The sequence below is a fragment of the Lucilia sericata genome, unplaced genomic scaffold (assembly GCF_015586225.1).
Source record: "Lucilia sericata isolate MDLA Ls3-8-SP2 unplaced genomic scaffold, ASM1558622v1 Contig000198F_arrow, whole genome shotgun sequence".
NCBI lineage: Eukaryota > Metazoa > Arthropoda > Insecta > Diptera > Calliphoridae > Lucilia > Lucilia sericata.
This window is the reverse complement of record NW_023994226.1, coordinates 153285-179183: the sequence shown is the minus strand read 5'-3', so window position 1 is coordinate 179183 and position 25899 is coordinate 153285. Positions and strand designations below refer to the sequence as shown.

The 25899-nt window shown below is 30.7% G+C and overlaps 1 protein-coding gene across 1 annotated transcript in view; it reads right to left on the bottom strand.

The window, feature by feature from the left end:
- LOC119601902 (RING finger protein 11) overlaps positions 1–25899 on the bottom strand; it is a 94787-nt gene that overhangs the window by 22922 nt on the left and 45966 nt on the right. The window contains exon 3 of the mRNA XM_037953139.1: positions 8785–8926. Within this exon, the coding sequence (XP_037809067.1) occupies positions 8785–8901 (117 nt within the window). The 5' untranslated portion in view covers positions 8902–8926. The remainder of the gene's footprint in view (positions 1–8784; positions 8927–25899) is intronic.

Sequence of the window (25899 nt, the reverse complement as noted above, 5' to 3'; positions counted from 1 at the left end):
TCCCCTCCAAAATTACTTTAACGCCCATTACTGGCTTAAAAACAGCAGTTTTGCGATAAAATTTGACATAAGTAAGTTTCACACGAGCCAAAATACGAGTATAGCGCTGAAATTAAACATAAGTAAGTTTCTTACCAGCACAAATCTCCCCTCCAAACATTTAGAAGACAAAACTATTGCGCATCACCCCAGAAGCCACGTCATAAACACTTCTGGACGATTGTCAGACGAGAACGCACATTTTACAAAAACAAAATACTTTGATTTCGAATTTTCGTCTTCTAGAAATATACTTTTTAGTTACTTCCGGATGATAGTTAGAAGAGTGCATCCATTTTGCTTAAACAGAAAACCATGACTGCTGATTTTTTTCATCTGGAAGTATACGTTTTAGTGACTTCTGAATGAGAGTTGGGTGAGAACACACATTTTACAATAACAAAATACACTGTTTTCTACTTTGTATCTTCTTGATTTGTATGTTTATGTCACTTCTGGAAGACAGTTTGAAGAGTGTTCACATTAATGTTGTATTTTATTCATCTGGAAATGTGGATTGTATTCACTTCTGGACGATTTTCAGGCGAGAGCACACATTTTACAAAAACAAAATACATTGATTTATAGTTTTCCCCTTCTGGAAGTATACTTTTAGGTTACTTCCGGATGATAGTAAGAAGAGTACAAAAACAAAAAATATAAATACTCCATTTTTTAGCGTGAACGCGAAAAAAAAATAAAAATAAATAATGCAGAAATTTTGCTAAGTTCAGTGATGTTTTGTGTTTTGTCCAGTCATGTTCAGTTTTAATTATTCATTGTAAAACTTAAATGAGTTATTGAATTCAATATTTATAGAAAAATTGTGTAATTAATATATTGTGAATCTTAAGTAATAAAAAACAATATGACAGTGTTGTGTTAAAAGTCACTGTTAATAAACATTCAAGAAGGTTTTGTTAATTGGTGAAGTTTATTAAATATATACCAAAAAGTAATTATCTTCAAGGATTATATAAATAAAATTAAAAAGTAAGTTGTCATATTTTACATTAAAATACTATTTTAGGAATAAGTTAACAACTCTAAATGGCTTCCATTTCCATTATTTTTAAACGAAATCTAATATGTTTAATTAAAAATGTTTTTATATTAAATTTCATCTCTCTTTTAATAGGTTTAGGAGTTATAAGCATTTAAAGACTTTTTCAAGTTGTACGTTTCAGCTTTCATTTGATGAACATTGCATGATTTATTTGAGTTAAATCTTAACTTTCAATATTTTTTAAACTATTTCTAGATTACATATGATCACTTTGAGCTAAAATTTTATTTGCATTTAATTATCGTATCAAAAAAAGTACATTAAAATTTTACTTAAAATTAAAAAAAAAATTAATTTTAAATTTTATTTGTATTTCATTATCGTAACAAAAAAATACGCTAGCTGGAATCATTATATTCAAATTAATACTACTGTTTTATACATAAATTATTTTTTGACCTGGGTCACTTGACACGAAATTGCCCATATGAGATATTTAATAATAAAATCAAATATTTTTAAAACAACCTTTTTAAATACAATTTTATTAATTTTCATATATATAGCTTTGGAGATTAATTATTCTAATTATAGGTACTTTTTAAGTTATTAACACTAGGTCTTTCTATGACCTTTATATGATATTAATATTCTTAAGTTTTTGAAAGTGTATAACTCCTTAATTAGAAGAGAGCGAAGAAAAAATAGTATTGCAGTAAGTGTTAAAAGCAATATCCCGTTTAGGGTCGTTAAGGTGTTTCTATCGTTAGTGACTGCAAATAATTTTAAAAATAATCCATGACTTAGTAATTTCAGATCTTTATAGACGTTTAATTCCAAGTTATTTAAAAAATGTTCATGAAAGGAAAGGTTTTTATTGATTCAAAACAATAAATAAATTAATTAATTAATTTTAATTTTTTTTATTTTTTTTTAGAAAGCAGTAGCTAATATTGTACCCCCTATTAAAATACTTCTAACCGAATTAAAATATAAAAAAGGGATCTGGTAAGTTATATATGTCTTATTTCATCACGCGGTTCCATTAAAAATGTCGATTATTTGCAGAAAATGTCAAAACTGGATCTGACTGTTTAAACTTTGGTGGGAAATGTATTGATCATAAGAGAATCCTATTTTTATTGCTTCCTAAAGTATAACAGGTAATTTCAATATATACAAATGTATGTATATTCAATATTAATTATAACATTATTTTTGTTTATTTCGTTGAAGGATTAATGCGTTCCAAAATATAACTCTTACAATTTGATGAATTGATCATAAAATTTATGTAGAACTACAAAAATATTTTAGAGTCCAACGTTTTACAATTTTTGGAAGTATACCAGTCAACAGTTAGAATATTAATATAGATTTCCTGAAAATTATCTTATTATAAGGTAATAATTCTAAATTTTTGATACATATGTACATTAGACCAACTCACTCTGTATGGAAAGCAAAAACGTGTTTTTGTTACCCCTCTCAAAATTTACCTTGCTTTGTTTTATGATGATTCCCAAAATATTTTAAGTCTCGCGATGACCGTTCATGAGCTGGACCAAATTAAAAAAAGGTATTTTGGAATTATTTTTTTTAAATTTTTTTTTGTTTTGAAACAAAATATCCAATACGGGGTATCGTTTAAAAGGTATTTTAAAGCCGCGTCCAATGATGTATTAATCATAAATAACCGTCTGCTTATTATTGTCATACTCCAAAATATTTAAAATTGTTAGTTTTTTCACTAAGAAAAATAAAATGGATGTACAATTTTGCAAATTTTGCGCACCACTAGACTTGGCTTCAAAAAACCTTTCAAATGATACCACATACTGTATATATTGTTCAAGAAATGCTGTGTAATTTACTAAAAAGGGACTTTTTTTGTAACTGGTTCAGCTCACGAACGGCCATCGATAGACTAGAAATATTTTGGGAACCATTATAAAACATAACCAAGATTTTTTGAAGCTGGGTAAAATATTGAATTTAACATGAAGAATCGTGTTCCCATACGATATTTTCTTTAAAACTGTCCAGCTCACGAATGGACAACACTTAACCGAAAATATTTTGGGTAACATCATATTACATAACAGCGAATATTTTGAGGGGGTAACTGAAGCACCATTTTTTGTGAGTCGGTCTAATATACATATATTACTTTTTTTAGATTATTTTTTCTATTATTTTAATTTCAATTTCAATTATTTCAATAAAAACTATAAAATTTCATTTTATTTAGATTTATTTTTATTGATTTTATCTTGGTGAGTATACAAATAGAAGAAGAGAAAACTCATCTTCTAGAAGACAAGATAGAAACACTTCTAGATGATACTAAGTAGTCACTTCAAGAAGTGACTTCCTAGTCACATCTAGAAGAGTCTTTGGCAATACCTTACTTCCAAGTTTCTTCTGCGGGTCTTCAGAAGTATCTTCCACGTTACTCTTAGACGTTCCCCAGCTTGGCATCAGTTCTTCCCGACTGGTGACAAGAATTCTTATACTTCCGCAACATCGCTGGCGAGCTTTTAGCACGTTTGGAAGTTTCACACGGGTAACTTCCGCAATAGAAAATGTTTGTAGGGTCTTTACCGAATTTTATGAGAATCGGTCCATAATGAAAATGACTTTAACGCACATTACTGGCTTAAAAATACTAGTATAGCTATGAAATTCCATATACAGAAGTAAGTTTCTTACAAGCCAAAATCTCTCTATACCGATTTTTATATATATGTTCATGGTTTAAAAGTTGGACAAAAATATTTTATTTTTAAAAATTTATATTTTGTTAATCCGAAAGCGATGTGTCCATAATTGACTTAAGCCCTATTTCAAATATAAACATAATGCTTATTCATTTCATTTACTGCATAAGGTTTGATGGTGGGTATATAAGATTCGGCATAGTCGAATATAACATTCTTACATGTTCGTTCTTCAAAAGATACTTTTTGAATTTTCTATAATATTGAACCTACAAACATGAAATTAATTTTGTAGAGACCATTTTATGTGACTTTTTGGTACTTTTTCGTTCTTCAAAAGATACTTTTTTAAATTTCTATACTATTGAACGTAGAAGCATGTAATTAAGTTTGTAGAGCCCGGGCACTTTTTGGCACTTTTTCGTTCTTCAAAAGGTACTTTTTGAATCTTCTATAATAATCGAAACATGAAATTAAGTTTGGAGAGCCCGGATTAAGTGGGAACCCATAAAATGGGAATTTTTTGGTACTTTTTCGTTCTTCAAAAGGTACTTTTATAAATTTCTATACTATTGAACCAAGAAACATGAAAATAAGTTTGTAGAGCCCGGATTAGGTGAGAACCCATAAAAGGGGAACCCATAAAATGGGACTTTTTGGTCCTTCAAAAGGTACTTTTTGAATTTTTTATAATAATGAACGTAGAAATATAAAACTAAGTTTGCTCGTAATAAGTTGAAACCCATAAAAGGGGACTTTTTGGTTCCTCGAAAGGTACTTTTTTTAATTTTCTTTAATATTGAACCTAGAAACACCATAAAAGGGAACTTTTTGTACTTTTTCGTTCTTAAAACAGTACTTTTTTCGTTTTGCGAAAAAATACCTTTTTTTGTTTGCGTCCGATTTCAAAAGAATTATTATATATGAAATCTGCAGTACTCATCGACTACCTTGTCGTTGCTATAAATTATCTCTTTTTGCTTAGAGATATTCGCATTTGATAATTAAATTTTGAACTTTTTTACCCACTCTTGCACTATAGTTCAAACTACAAATTTTCCTGTGCGAAATTCAAATTTTGGAACAGTGAATATAATAAACTTTTTGATATCATTCTAATGCCAATACACCAATATATTCAATTTCACTATAAATTTTTGCGAAATGCTTACCACTATTCTACTACACGCAGTTAAAGTCATCATTTCAAAATATTTAAAAAATTTCTTTTGTAGAGTCTATATTTTATCATTATTTTTAAACGGTAATTCTGGAAAGTGTGTAAATAATTTTCAATAACTGTCAAATGGATAGTTAATGATTGAAAATAATATTCCTTCACTTCGTAAAAGACAATATTTAAAATAACCTTGAAAAATTGAATTTGATTTTAAAATTTTAACTTCATGAAAGTTTTTAAGAAATTGTTAACGTTTATTAAACCTGAAAGAAGAAGAAATTAATAACCTGAAATGTTGTGAATCAGTTTCTCTTTACCCGAAATTGCGTTTTGAGTAATTTAATATTTTCTACCTTATAAGTATTTTCAAATTTGATTAAAGGACTACTCAAAGGATGATGTCTTTCTGTCCTGTTACCTGTGGTGTTTGCAAGGAATTACTATATTTAAAGGTCCGAATTTTAGTAATTTCTTAGCAACAAAATGGAAATTAGTTCTAAAAAACTTTCGCGAGTTCGACAAGTCCTTCCAAAATGAAAAAAGTTGTGTTATATAAGTCATCTACCATGGGTTAATAACCACCAAAGGGTTAATTTTCGCTTAAATTTGTTCTTTTTTATCTCTTTTTTGATGAAATTTTCAGAGGTTATCTGAAGTCGTTATTTATGGACGGATTTTTGAAGATTATTGAATATTTGGATCCCGAAGATATCTGGGCTTCAGAAAATTGATTTCAACAGACGGACATAGCTTAATCGACTCCGCTATCTATAAGGATCCAGAAACTATGTATATACTTTATAGGGTCGGAAAATTATATTGTAGAAATTACAAACGGAATGGCAAACATATATACACCCTTCTCACAAAGGTAAAGATTATAAAAATATCGTTCCAAAGGACCAAATCTCCACTCACTATAAACAATCTGCAAATTAATCAAACATTAAAGATATTTCCACACTAATTTTCTGATTGTCTGAAATTGTAAATCTCCATTTTATATACATGATATATGTTTAACATTTCCTAACATTTGTTTAACAATCTTAGGTCTGTTTTCATATGCACAACCGGAAAATAATGTTTAGAATTATCTATCCAAAACTTTTACAAATCACAATAAAAAATCAAAGAAAATTAGATTTTTTTTGAAACGGAGACTTAAAAACCGTATAACCCGGTTAACCGAAAACCAATATTTTAAAAAAACCAGTTTGCGAAAAACCGAAATATGCAATACAAACCGGTTTTTCGGTTAACCGTTTTATAAACACTAATTTTATAACGTAGATAAGCGTTTTGCCAAAATACTGAATTGAATATTAGTAAAGATGTATATTTTTTCATACAAACTTAAATTTTCAATGGCTAATAAATGGTTGTGGTACTTGAAACAAAAATTTCATAGAGAATATATAAAACCCTTTAAAAAATTAAATGGCATCAAAAAAGGAAATTTGAAAACATTGTGACTCGTGCCCTTTTCAAAATGATTGTGTGAAATATTCCCTAACACAAATATGAGAGTATTCTAAATATAATTCAGTACAAACTCACTAAACAATTTTTGCCGAATTCGTACCGACAGTCTGCACAAGATTGCTCGGTTGCTCGGAACTCTTTATCTGAGGAAATTCGTAAAAATGTGCAGAGTTGTCGGTCAGAATTCGGTACGCAATCTGATGTAAATTCCTGGGGAAATTCTGAAGGAATTTTCGACAAATCTAATTGAAGTCGGACAAATGTCTGATACCATGTCTGACATTCTTTCGACATTTCGTACGAAAGTCTGATCAAATATAAGAAAGTCTGATAGATATCGGATAAATGTCTGATAAAATGTCCGACAATTCGTACATAAATCTGATCAAGTATAAGAAAATGACCTGATTAATCTGATCAACGTCTGATGAAAACTATTTTCATACATATATAATTTATTATGGTTTAATTTTATTAATTTTAATAATAATTAATAAGCTTCCATTATTCATGACTTCTTAGGGGTCATAAATAAATTATAGAAATTTATAGATTATTTTTAAAATTAATAAAATTAAACCATTCTACTTACATATTATATACGAAAATAGAGTTCAATATATACATCTATTTAAAATTATAAAATTAAACCATAAAAAATTATGAAATTTTTGGTAATTTTTGTGTATTAACAAAGTTTAAAGAAATTTAAACAATAATCGTCCCATATGCAGATGTTGCTTACTTGATTTCCAAAGACCAACTGAGAAAATAAAAATTGAGTTCCCTTTTAAAGTACAGTTGACGAATTTCAAAATATAAACAGGTTTGTGCATGATTTTATTTAAAAAAATAACAAAATTTTCCTTCAGATAATGTGCAGAGTTGTCGCAAAGTTTTCTTACAAAAGTACTAAAAATGGGAACAAAATGACCGAGCAAAAAATATCAGAAAATGTGCAGACTATTCTGTTAAATATATAAAGGAAATTTATATTATTCGCTTAATTGTCTGACGAAGTTACAAAAACAATTCTCTTCAGATTATGTGCAGATTTATCGGATATAATTCTTAAGCCATTTGATATTTTACTTCAGAAAATGTACAGACTATTCTCCTTTATGTCTAAAAAATAATATAGGAACAAGTAAGAAATTATAGTCGGGTGAGGCCGACCATATAATACCCTACACCTGTTACAAAAATAAAATGTGATTTAGTTTTCATAATGAAGCATTTCAGTTGAATTGTACATTGTCTCAAATATACTTAAGCCATTTATTGTGGAATAAAATTGTGGACATTTAAGACAAATTTTGGTACCAAATTTCATTGAGTTATCTTCAAAATTGCGATCTGTAGTTTGATTGCAAGTTTTACAAGCCCTATTCGGGGGTTCAGTTGTATGGGGGCTAGCTGAAATAATGGACCGATCTTAACAATTTTCAATAGGCTTCGTCACTAGGACAACAGAAGATCCGGTACCATAGAAGATCATGAACCAAATTTCATTGAATTATCTCCAAAATTGTGGCCTGTAGTTTGATTACAAGGTTTACAAGCCCTATTCGGGGGTTCAGTTGTATGGGGGCTAGGTGAAATAATGGACCGATCTTAACCATTTTCAATAGGATTCGTCCTGGGACAACAAAAAATCCGGTACCATAGAAGATCATGTACCAAATTTCATTGAGTTATCTTCAAAATTGCGACCTGTAGTTTGATTACAAGGTTTACATGGACGTACTGACGGACATAGCTAAATCGACTCAGAAAATGATTCTAAGCCGATTGGTATTGTTCGTTACAAAAATCAGCACAAACACAATATATATAATATAATAATACACCACAAACCCAATATACCCTCCCCACTAAAGTGGTGTAGGGTATAATAAAAAAACAAATTGTGCTCCGCCAATGTGCAGATTAGTCTCATAATTGTCGTAACACTGAAATTCCCTTTCGACAATGGGCAGACAAGTCTGATGTTAATCGTTTAATACTTAAGAAAATGTGCAGAAAAGTCTAACAAACAGTTTGCCGTAAAATGTCTAAAGGAAAATTATTTCAGAAAATTTCTAACATTAGACATGTCTGAAAAATGATTTACTGGGAAACTACAAAATTGTTGAATGGACAGGAAAAAAATTCTTTAGCTTAAAAAAAAAAATATGTGAATTATTTTCAAAAGATTTGAATTTTCTCTTGTTTGTGCAAAAAATTCAGTAAATCCGCCACGGAACGGACTAGTTTTAAATACATTCCATACCTATGTTTCATTTGATTTATGTATTATATTTTATATATCACAGCATTTTTATTAAATAAATATAAAAAATAAATTAATTTACCGAATAGATAGGTCCTGTGTTTTGCGTATCTGGTGTAAATTCCTGCCCATTATTGCTCTCACTTCCGCGCAATAAAGAAATGTTATCTGAACTATTGATCTTTAAACAATTTCCCATGGCAGATATTAAATTTCAGCAAACGCTAAAATAAAAAAAATATATGTATATATATATATATTAATATAACATTATATTGCAGGATAATAACAACTATCACTGTTAAAAAATAACTATAAATAAAATTAAAAACTCTTGAAACTGTGGATGGTAACAAGAAAATTAAAAAAACAAGTAAGTGTTCCATATTCGTCTTTGCCGAATCTTATTATTCGTTAATTTTACAAAATTTTAACTTATATTAGCTCTTTTCAACAACTTAAAGTTGTTACTATTTAGTACTAATTAGTAACAATTGTTACTGGAAAAGCGTTTATTAACCCTTTCACGCACAAAACTAAACCGCTGAAGTTTTTATGAAAATGAGTTCACTACACACTTTATTTTGACGTATATTGATAATTTTTGATGAAAAGTGGAAAAAGTGTTTTCGAAGGAAATCAAATTCTAAAATAGAAATTAGTTTTCTTTGGAAATAACCACTTATTGTAGATCTGAACTCAAAATGACGCTCTACATCGAGAAAAATTAAAAAAAAATCTTGGGACACCAGTGCACAGTACGTTGCCCCCATACAATTAATGGACAAAAGTAGAAGGAGTCATTGTCAAGTTAACATAAATTCAATTTTTCAGAAAAATCGGAGCAAGGATTTCGAATATAAAGTGGGTAAAAACGGGTAAATTTGGTAATGTCATATCTTCTAAACAAATGTAGATATCAAAAAAAGAATAAATTTTAAGAAATTTTAATGATCAGCCGTCGTTTGACTCTAGTCCCTATACAATTTTTTGAGGATCGGCCCATATTTAACCCTAGTTCCCATATAAAGCCTCTTTTAGAAATTTAGTTTTTCATCAATAAATTTCTTAAATACATCGGAATTAAGGTAAAATTCAACAAATTTTTTATGAAAAATAAATAATTTTTAAAATGTACTCTTAGCGTAGGGTATCATATAGTCGGCCATGTCCGACTATACTTTCCTACTTGTTTTGTTTAGTATCTCTCATATTTGTGACTACCGGATCCGAGGACAGTAATAAAAAATACATTAAGTCTTTATTTGTATGTAACCGTGATGTTTTTCTAGTGTGGGATAAACGATCCATTTATAATATCTGTCTATACAAGATAATCTACATATTAAATATAATATTTATAATTTAAAGTAATGTTTCAATTTGTTTCCAATATTAATGTAATTCATATCAATTTAAATTAAATTTTTAACTTCTGAAAACATTACTTTTCTAATAAAATTATCAAAAAATTTAATTTCAAATAAATATTTTTTTTCAAGGTTGTGGCAAAAAATTGGTAATTTTCTTTTTTAATTTCAATAAATAACTGTACAGTAGTTTTCCGATTTAACGACCATTCAATTCTACGAACATCGCATTTAACGAACAAGCTAATTTTTCCTATTGGCTACCTTAACGAACAAAACTAGTTTTTTGTACTCTGTTTAACGAACTAATAAAAATAATATTATTTAAATGAAGATAAAATGACATTTATCAAAAATAACAAATAACATAAGTTGTAGCGGTGCTTTTATACCCAAAACTGTAACACATTCTGGATTCTTATTAAATTTTAGTTCGATGTAGCTATGTCCGTCCGTCCTTCAGATAATGACTTTAACGCTCATTACTCGCTTAACAATACGAGTACGCCGATGAAATTCGATTCAAACATGTTCTATACTAACCGAAATCTCTAACAAATTTTATGGGAATCGGTCCATAATTGACCTTACCCTCCATATCAGGCCCCCTTAAGAAAATTACTTCAACGCTCATTACTCGCTTAAAAATACGAGTATGGCGATGAACTTCGAGAAATAACTTTAACGCTCATGACTGAATTAAAAATACAGCGATGAAATTCGACACAAATATGTTTTGAAGGTGGGTATATAAGATTCGGAAATTTGGGTTTTGTGCTATTTTTATAAAAAAAAGAATTAATTTTTATAAAATACATTTAAAAAATATTTTATGTACCTATTTTTAATTATTTTCCTACCAAAAACCCACGTTTTAGTTAGTACTGCATATAACGAACTTTTCAATTTTACGAACAGGCCTGACAACATATGGGTTCGTTAAATGGGAAAACTACTGTATTAACTTTAAAAACAAAAGAAAAAATACTACATTTTACATACTTTTGTTATATCATCCATCAAAATTAGAAAATTTTTAAATTTTGTAAAGGAATTTTTATAGCTATGTAAAAATCATAGGCAAGAGTATTTTACAAAAATATTTTTCAAATTAAGACATATACTTGGTTATTAGAAACACAAAACAAAAATACATTTTTCCAAAATTCTGATTTTTAGTAATTTTTTTACTAAACCTATCTGTAATCAACATTTTTCATCTTACAAAAATTTATTGACTTTAGAGTCCTATTTTCATGACAAATAGTGTCACATCATCAAAATTTTTGCACACATATCTCAGCAGCTTTATTATCTTTCCAACGATATATATTTTACTAATATTCTTTACAACTAATATTTTTGACTTTTGTCTATTGGACAACGTACTGTGTGGTGTGCCGTATACGTGAAAGACTTAACTCAAAAACTTGCAAGAAGAAAACAAGAGCGTAAACATTTTCTCTCGTTGTAAACTATTACAAGTTCTATTTTGTACTAGTAATAAATATCCTATACTAAATCGAACTGTCTTTTGTTTACCTTATTGTAAGCTAACGATTTTGTGTTTGTTTTAAATTAAAAATGTTTGCAAAGTGAATTATTTCGATATTACGTAAAATTTAGATGCTTTTAACTATTTTGAAAGCTCTAATTCTAATTTAAAATCAAAACTTGTAAACATAACATTTGAAAACAGTAATAATATTGAATTTATTGTCGTCAAAATCCTATTTAATAATAGTTCCTTATTTCTCACTTGCTCCTATATTTCCTTTGTGGTACTTGGAGATTTTAACCTTCCTCATTTATCGTGGAATAAACCTTTGGAACTTAATTACTTAATTCCTACAGTCTCAAATGAATTTGTTCAATCACTAATGATGCTCGGATTATTTCAAATAAATAATGTTTATAACACAAATGGAAGACTTTTAGACCTTGCCTTTGTTAATCATCCTATAGACGTATTCGTACGAAACTCGCCACCATTAACATTTCCTGAAGATGTCCACCATCCTACAATTGAAGTTGAAATTTATACTCTTCGTAATAAATCTCTACCATCATCAAATAGAAATAAATTTAAATATAATAAAACATACTGCTTCCATCGTACTGATTATGTAAAACTAAATTATTTATTATCTAACGTCGTTTGAAGTACTATATTTTCCGGAAATAATTTTTATGTCATCGTTAATAATTTTTATTCCATACTTTATCATTTAATTTCACAAACTGTTCCTAAAACGATAAAACGTGAAAAGAAAGGCCCACCTTGGAATAACTACCACTTAATAAATGCAAAAAATAGGAAAAATAAATTTTACAAAAAATACAAAAGATCTGGCTCCATAATTGATTTTAAAAATTACTCTGTGGCACGCTCTAAATACAATATCACAAACAAACTGGCATATAATAATTACATTCTTCGTATGAAATCAACACTAAAAACCAATCCTAAGTCGTTTTATAAATTTATCAACTCTCAACGTCGAGCCTGCCATTACCCAAGTTTCCTAAAGTTTTATTCCCGTAGTGCCGATGATGATCTATCGATTAGTAACATGTTCGCAGACTTCTTTGCTACAACATATTCTAAATCGACATTTGATAACATTACTCCTTACTCCTCTAATTTAATGCATTCGTCGAATATACATTTCACATTCATCCATAGTAATACCGTTTTATCAAACCTGAGATCATTAAATTCTTCGTCTTGCCCTGGCCCTAATGGTATACCTAGCTGCATCCTGAAACATTGTGCTGAAACGTTGTATGTATCTCTTACGGATATTTTCAATAAATCTATTGAATTAGGTTATTTACCAAGCATATGGAAAAAATCATTTATAATTCCTTTATTTAAAAGTGGAATCAAACTTGAAGTATCGAATTATCGTGGAATTGCTAAGCTGAATGCTATTCCTAAACTTCTTGAAAAAATTTTATCAGACAATCTATCACATCAAGTTTCTTCATTACTGTCTACATGTCAGCATGGCTTCTGTAAAAATCGTTCCACAACAACGAACATCCTCAAGCTCACAACCTTAATAAATGATGGTTTAGTAAATAAGCTACAAACAGACGTAATATATACAGATTTTAGTAAAGCATTTGACAGAGTGAACCATAATATGCTACTAAATAAATTATCGCTAATGGGATTTAGCTTTGCAGCTTTAAATTGGTTGTTTTCCTACTTATCCAATAGAACGCAACAAGTTAAATTTAGAGATGCCACTTCCAAAGTTATTGAGGTCCCATCTGGTGTTCCCCAGGGAAGTCATTTAGGTCCAATACTATTTACTTTATTTATAAATGATCTCCCTAATGTTATTTCTCATTCCAAAGTATTAATGTACGCTGACGATGTCAAAATTCTAAAAACCATTCGAAACTCTAGCAGTCAACACTTACTTCAATCCGACATCGATAAACTTTCGCAATGGTGTAAAATAAACCTTATGGATTTAAATATAAAAAAATGTAAACACATGTCATTTTTTAGAGTAAGAAATTACGACACCAACTATTTTATAGACGAATTGCCGTTGGAAAAAGTCCACAATATTAACGATCTTGGAAGGGGTGAGTGTTTACTTCAATACCTTCTAACTACTAACCTTAGTGTTTGCAATAGGGGTAATAGACCAACGTTTTTCAATAGGATCAGGGAACAGGTCATTGATATTACTTTGGTAGGGAACACTGACTCAGTCAGAATTCTTGATTGGAGAGTATCACTCGAGTGCTCATTCTCTGATCATCACAGAATAATCTTTACGATACAGCTTACGATGGCTAGGGAAACCCCCTTTAGAAATCCTAGGAAAACCGACTGGGTCAAATTCGGTAATCTGATTGATACCATACCACCTCCGGAAACGGATGGACCGCATGGTACACAGGACTTGGACGACTGAGTAGATTATCTATCCAGGACTTTAAGGGAAGCCTACTATGCTTCATGTAGGATGCGGCAGGTACCTAGGAAATTCCGGCAACCATGGTGGAATCCTAAACTAATGCAGCTAAGGAAAGAATGTAGGAAACTATTTAATAAAGCGAAGAGGGATCAGAACCCGTTAAGCTGGGACGACTATCGTCAAAGCTTGAATACTTTCAAGAGGAAAACCAGAAGGGCTAAGAAGGAATCCTGGAAGCGTTTCTGTGAGGAGCTGGAGAGTACCACGGAGGCATCACGTCTACGTAAGGTGCTATCCAAAGACCCCGGTACGCCTGGATTCCTGATGAAACCGGATGGTAACTTTACTGAAAGTAGCACCGAAACTACTTATGGAGACACACTTTCCGGGTTGCAGAGATGATGAAAATGAAGACTCCACTTTGGATCACCTCGCAGCTTCTCGAATCCACATAAGTGAATTAGTCAGTTCCATTGTTAGTATGGAGAAAATTTCGTGGGCGGTGTCATCCTTCAAGCCCTATAAATCCCCAAGGCCAGATGGCATATTCCCAGCACTACTCCAAAAATCGATCACCACCATCATGCCATGGCTAATTATGATATTTAGGAGCAGCCTGGAAACAGGATACATTCCTAAAGTATGGAGAGAGGTTACAGTGGTATTTATCCCCAAAGCGGGAAAAGTAAACCATAGTACCGCCAAAGACTATAGGCCGATCAGTCTGTCATCGTTTTTATTGAAAACATTAGAAAGATTGGTCGACATCCATGTCAGGAACATCATCTCTCCTAATAACTTCTGTAGAGCACAACACGCATACCTGAAAGGAAGGTCGGTGGAGACAGCCTTACATGAAGTTGTCGGAACCATAGAGAAGGCACTTGACATAAAGGAATATGTTATGGCATCTTTCTTAGGCGTTGAGGGTGCGTTTAACAACGTGAACATATCCGCAATAGTCGATGCACTGGGTGACCTAGGTGTCGATCAGCGGATAAAAAACTGGACAGAAAACATGCTTAAGAGTAGGGCCATTAACTCTAATATGGGTATTTGCAAGACAAGGAAAGTCGTGACAAGGGGCACACCACAAGGTGGTGTTATCTCTCCACTCCTGTGGAATCTTGTCGTGAATAAAATCCTTTTCAGACTCAGTAGGATGGGCTTCAAAGTAGTCGCATATGCTGACGACGTCGTGCTCCTTATTCAAGGGAAGTTTCTTCCCACAATAAGTGAACTCATGGAATCAGCCCTTAGCGTTCTACTATCATGGGCCAAGGAAAACGGTCTGGGTGTCAACCCGGCCAAAACTGAACTGGTTCTTTTCACCAGGAGGTACAAAATTCCAGAATTTAGACCTCCGCGTTTGGATGGTACCATTTTGAACACCTCAAGCGAAGCCAAATATCTTGGCGTAATCCTAGACTCTAAACTCACGTGGAAACGTAATGCTGAGAGTCGAATGAAGAAGGCATTATGTGCCTCCTATATATGTAAGAAAACCTTTGGGAAAAGATGGGGTCTTAAACCATACATTGTGCACTGGATGTACACCGCGGTCATAAGACCTATCTTGACCTACGGAGCTCTTGTTTGGTGGAGAGCGGTGGATACCAAGACTTATCTCTCTATTCTGAACAAGGTACAAAGATTGGCATGTCTTGCAATCACTGGCTGTTTGAGTTCCACCCCTCAGGCTAGTCTAGAGACGATGCTGAACATAACTCCCCTTGATATATACATCAAATGCATTTCTGCTAAATCTGCTCTACGACTTAAACAGTCGAACGGGTTGAAGCACGACCGCATTAGTCATGGCACCATCCTACAAAAGATAGGCAGGCCTATCATGGGGCAGGAAACAGATTACATTCTATCTACACTGAATTTTAATAGGTCATTCAAGACCAAAATACCGACAAGGGATGATTGGGCCGCGAATACTGTCCTAAGGGATGACGTGATCTCAATCTACACAGATGGCTCAAAGACAGAAAGAGGCACGGGATTGGGAATCTTCTCCGATAAACTAAATCTTCTACTGTCTCTTCGACTACCTGACACCTGCACGGTCCTTCAGGCAGAGATATATGCCATCTATACTGCCGCGAGAAGAATCCGGGAACTATATCTCGAAAATTCGACTATACATATATACTTGGACAGCCTTGCATCAATCAAGGCTCTTAACTCCAATGTTATTAAGTCGGAATGTCTTCTCAATTGCATTCAATCGTTGGCACAACTGACACAACATCACGTTGAGTTTATATGGGCTCCAGGACATGAGGGCATCCGGGGAAATGAAACATCTGATGAATGGGTCGTCCCTGGACTTAACCCTTGCGCAAAAGGATATTCACGCTCCCCTGACGACCCTATCAAAACTGATAAATGAATGGGCTCTGAGTGAGACGGAACTCAGGTGGTTAAATCTCACTTGTAGAATATCGAGACTGCTCTGGCCCACTCTGACAACAGAACGTATGGGCTACCCAAATCATAGCTACTGTAGAAGCTGCTTGGACGAAGAGGAAGTGGAATCGGTACAACACCTTCTATGTGACTGTCCAGCCTTACAAGAGCACAGACTACTCTATCTGGGTAGAGCTCTTTTTCATGATCTAGACTGTCTCAGAGATGCGTCACTGATAAACATGATCGGTTTTATTAAAAGCAGCGGCTGGTTTACATGGAGACCGAACGAACCAAGTAGTCAACGAAATTAGGGAGGGTAACCATTCTCTCATCGCTAGGGAATGGTAATTCTAAGGGTATCACAATGGGCCATAAGGCCTCCGAGTGAACTCGCTTGCTAGCGAGCAACCCACGTAACCTAACCTAACGATCTTGGAATTACTAGATTACTTAATTTCCGTGATCACATTGCATTAACTGTCAATAAAGCGAATGGTGTTCTCGGATTTATGAAACGATGGTCGAAAGAATTTTCTGACCCATACATTACTAAACATCTTTATACATCTTTGGTTCGTCCTATTCTTGAATATGGATCAATTATTTGGGATCCCTGTTATAATATCCATTCAAATAGTATTGAAACTATTCAAAAGCAATTCTTAATTTTTTGTTTACGTGGTCTTGGCTGGAATTCACTCGTGCTACCGTCATATGAAATAATAAAGTTACCAACACTAAAAAGTCGTAGATTAATGCTGGGTATTTCATTTTTACTTGGATTAGTCCGTGGTGATATTGAATCGGAGTTTTTGCTTGGTAAAATTAATTTTAATGTCCCATCTCGACCAACCCGTAACTTTCAACCGTTGAAAATAATGTACTACAGCTCCGTGTATGCTAACAACGACTCCTTTCGCCGCATATGTGAAAATTTTAACAAATGTTATCATTTAATAGATTGTTCGGAAAGTAATGCTAATATAAAAAGAAAAATTGTTTTGCATTTAAATTCCTAAAAATTTGTATATAACTTTAGTCTGTAAGGATTTATATTAATCTATAGACCAAATAAATAAAATAAAATAAAAAAAAAATATAGACGGTTTAAAAATCACGTTTTAGTTTTCTTGAAAGTGTTTACTTTTTACTAATTTTGAGAGTAATTTCGTAAATTTTGATTTTACTCTCTCGTTGCAAGTATTTACATCAGTGGTGCTCAAACACATACTACCATAGTTTTATTTGGGTTGGTAAAGCAGCAGAGAACATAATTGAATTCAAAATAAAGGTATACTTATAAAATGATTACAAACTATAAAGTAGATGCTAACTGTCAAATATTTATTATGGATTTTGACAGCCAGCGTATATCAAATTCTCCTACATTAACTCGGCTCTCTCAAAATTTTGTTGTTGTATTTTTGTGTGTAATTTAAAAAAGTCGCGCACAGACCTTGCTTTGACAAGTGTGCTGATCAGCAACTGATTTGATTTTGTTTTTCAAGTTGAGAACAAACCAGCTGATATTGGTCATTATAAAAAGAAGAAGAATTAAACATATAGTGCACCGTTACCGTTGGAAAATTTCGAAAAGTCGCACAAGAAGGGGATTTTATTTATATCGCTCGTTTTAAAACTCAAAATCGATGGTTTTATTTATATATTTATATATAACCCCTTTCGAAGTTTCTTTTCACTGAGTTGGAAAAACTAACTGAAATTTGTATTGATCAGTTATGAATATAATACCATTACTTTTTGCAATAATTTACGCGTCACTTTTCGTAATTTTAATTAAATTTTAAATTAAGCTATATAAAATGGTGTGACAAAAAAATAGAGCCAGTTTGCAAAAATATAAAAATTTTACAATTTGTAGACAATTTTCAAATTGAAATCGATACAAATTGTAAGTTTAAGGCTTATTATTACAATCCTAATATAATCTCATTATAAACAATAATTTTGAGTCCAAAAAGAAGCAGAAGCAAACTTTGCAGGCGAGACCTCAGAAAAATTATAAAAATACGCCATGTTCAAGACAAATTGTTGAAATAATTCTTTGGTCCAAAAAAATAGTATAAACTGTAAAAATGCATAAGTTTAAACCAGAAAATATCAAGAAAGAATAAGAAATAACACTTCTTTTCGGAGCAAGATATATGAAGTCATGTAAAAAAATTGCGCTTTTGAGGACACAATAGTAGGAATCTCCTTAAAAAGTGCTATTTCTCATTCAGCATAGCATCATTAATTATAATTATGGGATATTTACAGTCCTATCTTCCCTCAATCCGAATAGAACGTTGGAACGTCTACGTATAGCTATACGGATCATATCAGAATAAAATAAATATACTTGTTTACATCTGACCACAAAATATTTCGATTCCTGCTCAAGGGGAGATTTCAAATGTTTTTGAAAAATTTTATTTTTTCTTTCAGGATCTTTAAAGTACCATATAATACTTTTGTACTAAATTTATCCTTTTAATTATTTTTATACATGAGAGGTCTTATCATACATCTAAATTATATTCCCTTTTAAGGTTATACGGAGCACACAAAAGTGTCATCCTCTGCATGAGTCTGATTTTTTCGCTTAAAGAAAGATGTAATTTTTTATATCTTCTCCATATTTTTTGGCTTAAACTAATATTTTACAGCATCTTCTATTACTTTCTTGGAGCACCTAATTATTTCAACAGTTTGTCTATAGCCATTTCCTAGATCAAGGAGTGTTTTTATCGTTTTTCTGCTGTAATGTGGTAGAATGATTTATATATACACAAAACTTATTCAAGTCGAATTTTATCTCTATAGCTTTAGAATTCAATGAAATATATGCGTTTAAGTAATTTTCGGAAGTGGGCCTTATACGGGAGCTAAGACCAATAATGGACCGTTCGGAAAAAAGGTGTAGAATGATTTATATGTACACAAAACTTATTCAAGTTGAATTTTATCCTTATAGCTTTAGAATTCAATGAAATATATTCGTTTACGTGATTTTCGGAAGTGGGCCTTATATGGGCCAATTATGGGCCTATTCGGAAAAAATTTCGTAGAGTGATTTATATTTAGGCAAAACATATTTGTGTCGTATTTCATTAAGATAGCTTTATTTGACAATGAAATATGTGCTTTTAAGTGATTTCCGGAAGTGGGCCTTATATGGGAGCTATGACCAATAATGGACCGATCCAAAAAGAAATTTGGTGGAATGATTTGTATGTACCCAAAACATATTCAACTCGAATTTTATATCAATAGCTTTATTTATCAATAAAATATGTGCGTTTAGATAATTTTCGATAGTGGACCTTATATGGAAGCTATGACCAATTGTGGACCTACTAAGATCTACGTTGATAGCATGATTTCTGTTCATATTATATCTGCATGTACAAAATTTTGTGTTGATATCGATATATTTGAGGGAGTTATTAAAGATAAACTAATTTTCGGGAATATATACCTTTGTATGGGGGCTATGGGAAATTTTGAATCGGTTATTTTGATTTTCAACATAATTTACCCCTGGATAAAAAATAATGTGGGACAAAATTCATCAAATTATCTTTTGTAGTTTCTGAGAAAACGACTTAAGAATTACGAAAAAAACCAAAATTTTTTCGAGGTAGTCTGAAATTTTCACTCATAACTTTTAACGTTGTGAACCGATTTTGCTGATTTTCAATATCAAACTTACAACAATGAATATTTTTGGTGAATTTGGTTTATTTCTTTTGCTTAGTTTTAACGTGAGCGTGTTATAGGTAGACAGACGGACATCGACAGCTAAATCGACTCAGAATTTGATAAGAACCCGGAATATATATACTTTGTTGGGTCTCAGATGAATATTTCTTGGTGTTACACACGGAATGACAAACTTATATATACCACTGAGGGTGTGATAGAGGGTATAAAAAACAGTGATGTTAAATTTTTAAAAATGATGTACATCACAAAATATTAATTATAACGATTAATTGAAATACTTTAAAATTAAACATATAAATAAATGTACTTCTTAAATTAGTAAAAAATTATCATACTAAATGTGATGAAGTTTAAAATTAAAAACAAAAATAGAAAATGAAAAAGTAAGAGAGAAAAAGGTCTGAAATATGTCAAAGAAAATATAAAAGTTGACATTACTTTCAGCATAAACGCCATAAGAAAACAAGTTAGATACCCTCCAGCAAGCTACTTTTTATTAAAGCCCATTTAACTATCAAGATTTTAGATAACTTGACAAAATTTTTATAACCGTAGAGAGGGTACTAACATTTATGCATATGTGGAACTAATTTTGATTAGGTTCATAAAATGTTATATGGCCATTTTAATATAACACAAATATACTCATGTCGAATTTTATCTGGATATAATCATTTAATAATGAATTAAGTGATTTTCAGAAGTAAAATTCCGTATAATGATTTATATATGCAAAATACACATTTATGTCAAATTTTGTCCCGATGACTTTGATTGTCAATGTGCGTTTAAGAAATTTTCGGAAATGATCCTTATATGGTAGTTGTGACCAATTATGGACCGATCAGGAAAAATTTCGTATAATGATTTATATCCAATAGATTATTTAATTAATGTGCGTTTAAGTGATTAATGTGCGTTTAAGTGATTTTTGGAAGTAGACTTTATATAGGAGCTATGACCAATTACTAGCGTCTCCAGAAAAATTTGGTACAGTGATTCATATGTATGTATGTACTCAAAACTTATTTTTGTCGAATTTTATCAAGATAGCTTTATTTGACAATGAAATATGTGAGTTTAAATGATTTTCGGAAGAGGGCCTTATATGGGAGCTGTGACCAATAATGGACCGATCCGGGGAAAAATTGGTAGAATGATTTATATGTACACAAAACATATTCAAGTTGAATTTTATACCGATAGCTTTATTTATCAATGAAACATATCGGAAATATTGGATAAATTGTTATGAGTTTGAACATACTTGATCCCTGGGACAAAAAAAATAATGTGTGACAAAATTCATCGAAATATCTTTGGTAGTTTTTCTTTCGGAAAATCACTTAAACGCACATAGCTCATTACCAAATAATGATATCCTTACAAAATTTTACACAAATATTAATTTAGTTTACAAAAATTTTATTAAAAAAAAAATTCACGATTGGCCCATATTTGGTCATAGCTCCCATATAAGGTCCCCTCCCAAATATCACTTAAATTCACACTCATTACCAAACAATGATATCCATGCAAAATTTTTTTTCCCATGGGCCCATAATATGGATCCGATCTGTCCCATACAAAGCTTCTTCCGAAAATCACTTTAATGCACATCACTTATTACCAAATAGCTATATAGATACAAATTTTGACTGAAATATACAGAAATGTTACTGTAAAAACACTTTAATCCTATATAATTAATTGTATATTTTTTTAGTAAAATGAATTTAGTATAAACAAATAATGAACAACAGTACACATATAAAATTTTCTTAAATAATTCACACACATGTATACCTGTAAGTTATTAAAAATCAATAAAGCATATTTTAAGGCGCTATAAAATATTATAGAAAATCGTGTTTATAATGCTGCGAAAAAACTTGCAATTGTAACAGAATTAAAATATTTAAATCTTTGAGAAACCCTATTTCCACAAATATTCGAAATTTGTAAACTAAATTGATATTTGTGCCAAATTTTGTACGGATATCATTATTTGGTAATAAGTTATGTGCGTTTAAGTGATTTTCTGAAGGATATCTTCAACGGGAGCTATGACCAAATATTGACTGATCGTGAAACAGTTTTAAAATTACATTTTTGTATACAAAAGTAATATTTGTATACAAAAGTAATATTTTGTATAGATATCATGTAGGGGCGCTTGTAGTAGAAAACAATGATTTTTATGAATTTTTATTTAAAAATTTTAATTTTATTGAACAACATATCTATTGAGAAGAGTTTCATTTGAAGATTTGATTTCAAATGACATTTCAATTTGTTGACAGCTTGTATCAAATGGTAAAGCAGTGCTGTTGTCAAAATATAAAAGGATATATATTTTGGTATTGGTTTTTCTTATTTTGTATGTGTAAGTTTTTGCTGAAAAAGTATTAGATTTCCAAATTTTCCAAAAATTTTCTCTTAAATATTGGGTATAAAAAGGAAGCCATTGCACAAAACCTTTCCTTTTTGCCTGCTGCTACCTACCAGTTTTCTTTAAAAAAAAATGTCGTTACTCTGCCGGAAAATTTATTAAAAAAAAATAAAGAAGTCCTTTTGAAATTGTAAGTTTTTTTATTTTGTTTCAATTATCCTTCGAATTAAATTCAGTGTTAAGCAACGTACATTTTTTTAAAGTATTTGAATAAAATTTGGAATTGAAGCTGAATTGTTTGCATTTGGTGAAAGAATCTTTTGGATGTCATATCCACAAAACAGGATTATAAATTAATGTAAGTTTTGTTTTCTAAAGGAAAACTCATAAAAAAATCGAACACTAAGAAAAATCCAATTTTTCAAATCAGTTTTTTATATTTTCAAATTTTTTTCGCAGTAAGGCCAAAATTACAAATTTCAATTCCAAAATAGGCAGAAAGTTTTTTTATTTATCCAGCGGCAACAAAAATCAAAGAAAAAGAAAATCGTTTGTTTTATATAAACCAAAATATCTTTACAGCACACAAACACACCTACGTCAATTTGATATATTTGACGAAATTATTCCCAGCGACGAAACCTTCAGGCACAAATTTTTTTTTTTTAATTAATTTAACATTTTTCACTTTTTTATGTAAAACTAGCTATACCCAGTGTGCTTTGCTAAAAACCTCTAGTTCTATTATTTTCCCAGTTGAATTGTTATTTAAATGCATATGGGAGGTACTATAGCCCCACACTATACCCCACAATTGGGGTAGGTACCATACCCCTATTGTTAGTCTGCTAATTTTTTGTCCTAAGTATTCAAGTTGATTCTAAAGTGGCTCAGAAAAATTTTTATATTTTCTCAGATATACTAATTTAAGGTTTTTTTATATGGGAGGGGCCACGCCTACTATAGGTAGTCCACCCATTTTGCGCCACGTGGATGTCAAAGTTGTCCATACAAAATTTAAAAACTCTAGCTGTTGCTGTTTCTGAGATATGTGATTTTAAATACTTATTATGTATGTGGGCGTGGCACTTTACCCACATTAAATTTTAAAATAAAAAGTAGCCTATAGTTTCTTCAAGACATACAGAAAGACAATTTAATACATCCATCCATCCATCCATCCATACATACATACATACATACATACATACATACATACATACATACATACATACATACATACATACATACATACATACATACATACATACATACATACATACATACATACATACATACATACATACATACATACATACATACATACATACATACATACATACATACATACATACATACATACATACATACATACATACATACATACATACATACATACATACATACATACATACATACATACATACATACATACATACATACATACATACATACATACATACATACATACATACATACATACATACATACATACATACATACATACATACATACATACATACATACATACATACATACATACATACATACATACATACATACATACATACATACATACATACATACATACATACATACATACATACATACATACATACATACATACATGTTTTGAAATGTTGAAATAAATATGAAATTTCTTCGTGCAAAATTTGAAGATTTTATGTCTATTAGTTTCCCATACAAATGAGAACTCCAATTAGTTGTTATTGCAAACTTGACGATTTTAGCTCTAATAGTTTCTCAGATATACGGAATTTTCTATTTAATTCATATGGGGGGTTCAAAGCCCTCCTATTGAAAGTCCGCCTTTTTCCCCTAATTTCCCAGATAAACGAATTTTTGTATATTTTATTCATATGGGAGGAGCAACGCCCCCCATTGGTAGTCCGCCAATTTATTACCCATAATGTTTACATGGATGTTAAACTTCATCGTGCAAAATTTTAAGATTTTAGCTCTAATAGTTTCCCAGATAAGCGAGTTTTTGTATTTAATTCATATGGGAGGTGCCACGCCCCCTACTTCTAGTCCGCCCCATCAATTTTTAAAAAATTTCAACAAAATTATATACATAAACATCTACAGGAAGCAAACGAAAGATCTTTCGACGTGGGATCCTGGTAAATGTAAGTTGTAATTTTTTTTGTTATTTTAATTTTTTTCTTTTAAACAAACAAAATATTAATAAAAACTCATAATATCCACTGATACATACATATGTAAAAGTATGACTGTTAAATATTGTTAACAGTGAAGTAATATAAAAAAATAGTCAAACTGCTAAATGAGCAGATATCAATGTATGTAATGTCTTTTTTTTTATTTCTGAAATACATTTAATATTTAACATATCTGTAATTACATGAATGTTCCCAATAAACATCGATTCAAACCTGTGAATATTTTAGAAAATTTTCTTTACTAAATAATGTATTTTTCAAATAGTTTTCAAATTTTAAAGTTTAGCCTTTGAAATAAACATGATAATTTCAAAAAACGTTTAAAAAATATAATGTGTGATATTTATAAAATTTTCAAAGTTTTGTTTTAATTGAACTTAGAAAATTTTCTTTCAAAAAATAAATTATGTTCGAAAAATAAAAACAGAACATTTTTTCTACAGCAAGGGAGCGAAAAAAACGCTAAATATAGGAGAAATAATCGAAGATATTAAAGAAAAATATGCTAAAATGAATGTATGATGCCAATATGCTAAAATGAATGTATGTGGTGATGTAAAAAAATATATGAATTTTGCAATACTTAGCATTATAATTAGGGTTTGAAATATGTATAAAAATAATAATAAAGAATACTTGAAATACATTTGAAAAATATGTTTGATTTCTAACTGCCTTTTTGTTAGAGAAGGCCATAATTTTCCATTTGAAAAAAAATTTCAAATTTGCTCTAAAAGGCTATGTATGAAATTTGAATATGTTTTCAAATATATATTTACATCATTTCAAAGGTTTTGATTATTGGGTTATTACATGTAAATTACATAAATGTGTAATTAACTAAATAGCCCCTATTTTTTTCAAAATTCACCATAGTCTATTGGTAAGAGTTGTAAATTCCCACTCATTAATCCCCGGTTCAAATCCTAGTGAGGGCAAAATCATTTTTAATTTTATTTTTTTTTTTGTAAAACCAGGTTCAAATCCCGGCCTAGTCTAATTTTTGTTTTTATTTTTGAAACCCGGTTCGAATCCTAGCGAGGGCAATATAATTTTTAATTTTATTTTTTTAAGCCCAGGTTTGAATCTCAGCCTAGTCAAATATTTTTGTTTTTATTTTTGAAACCCGAGTTCGAATCC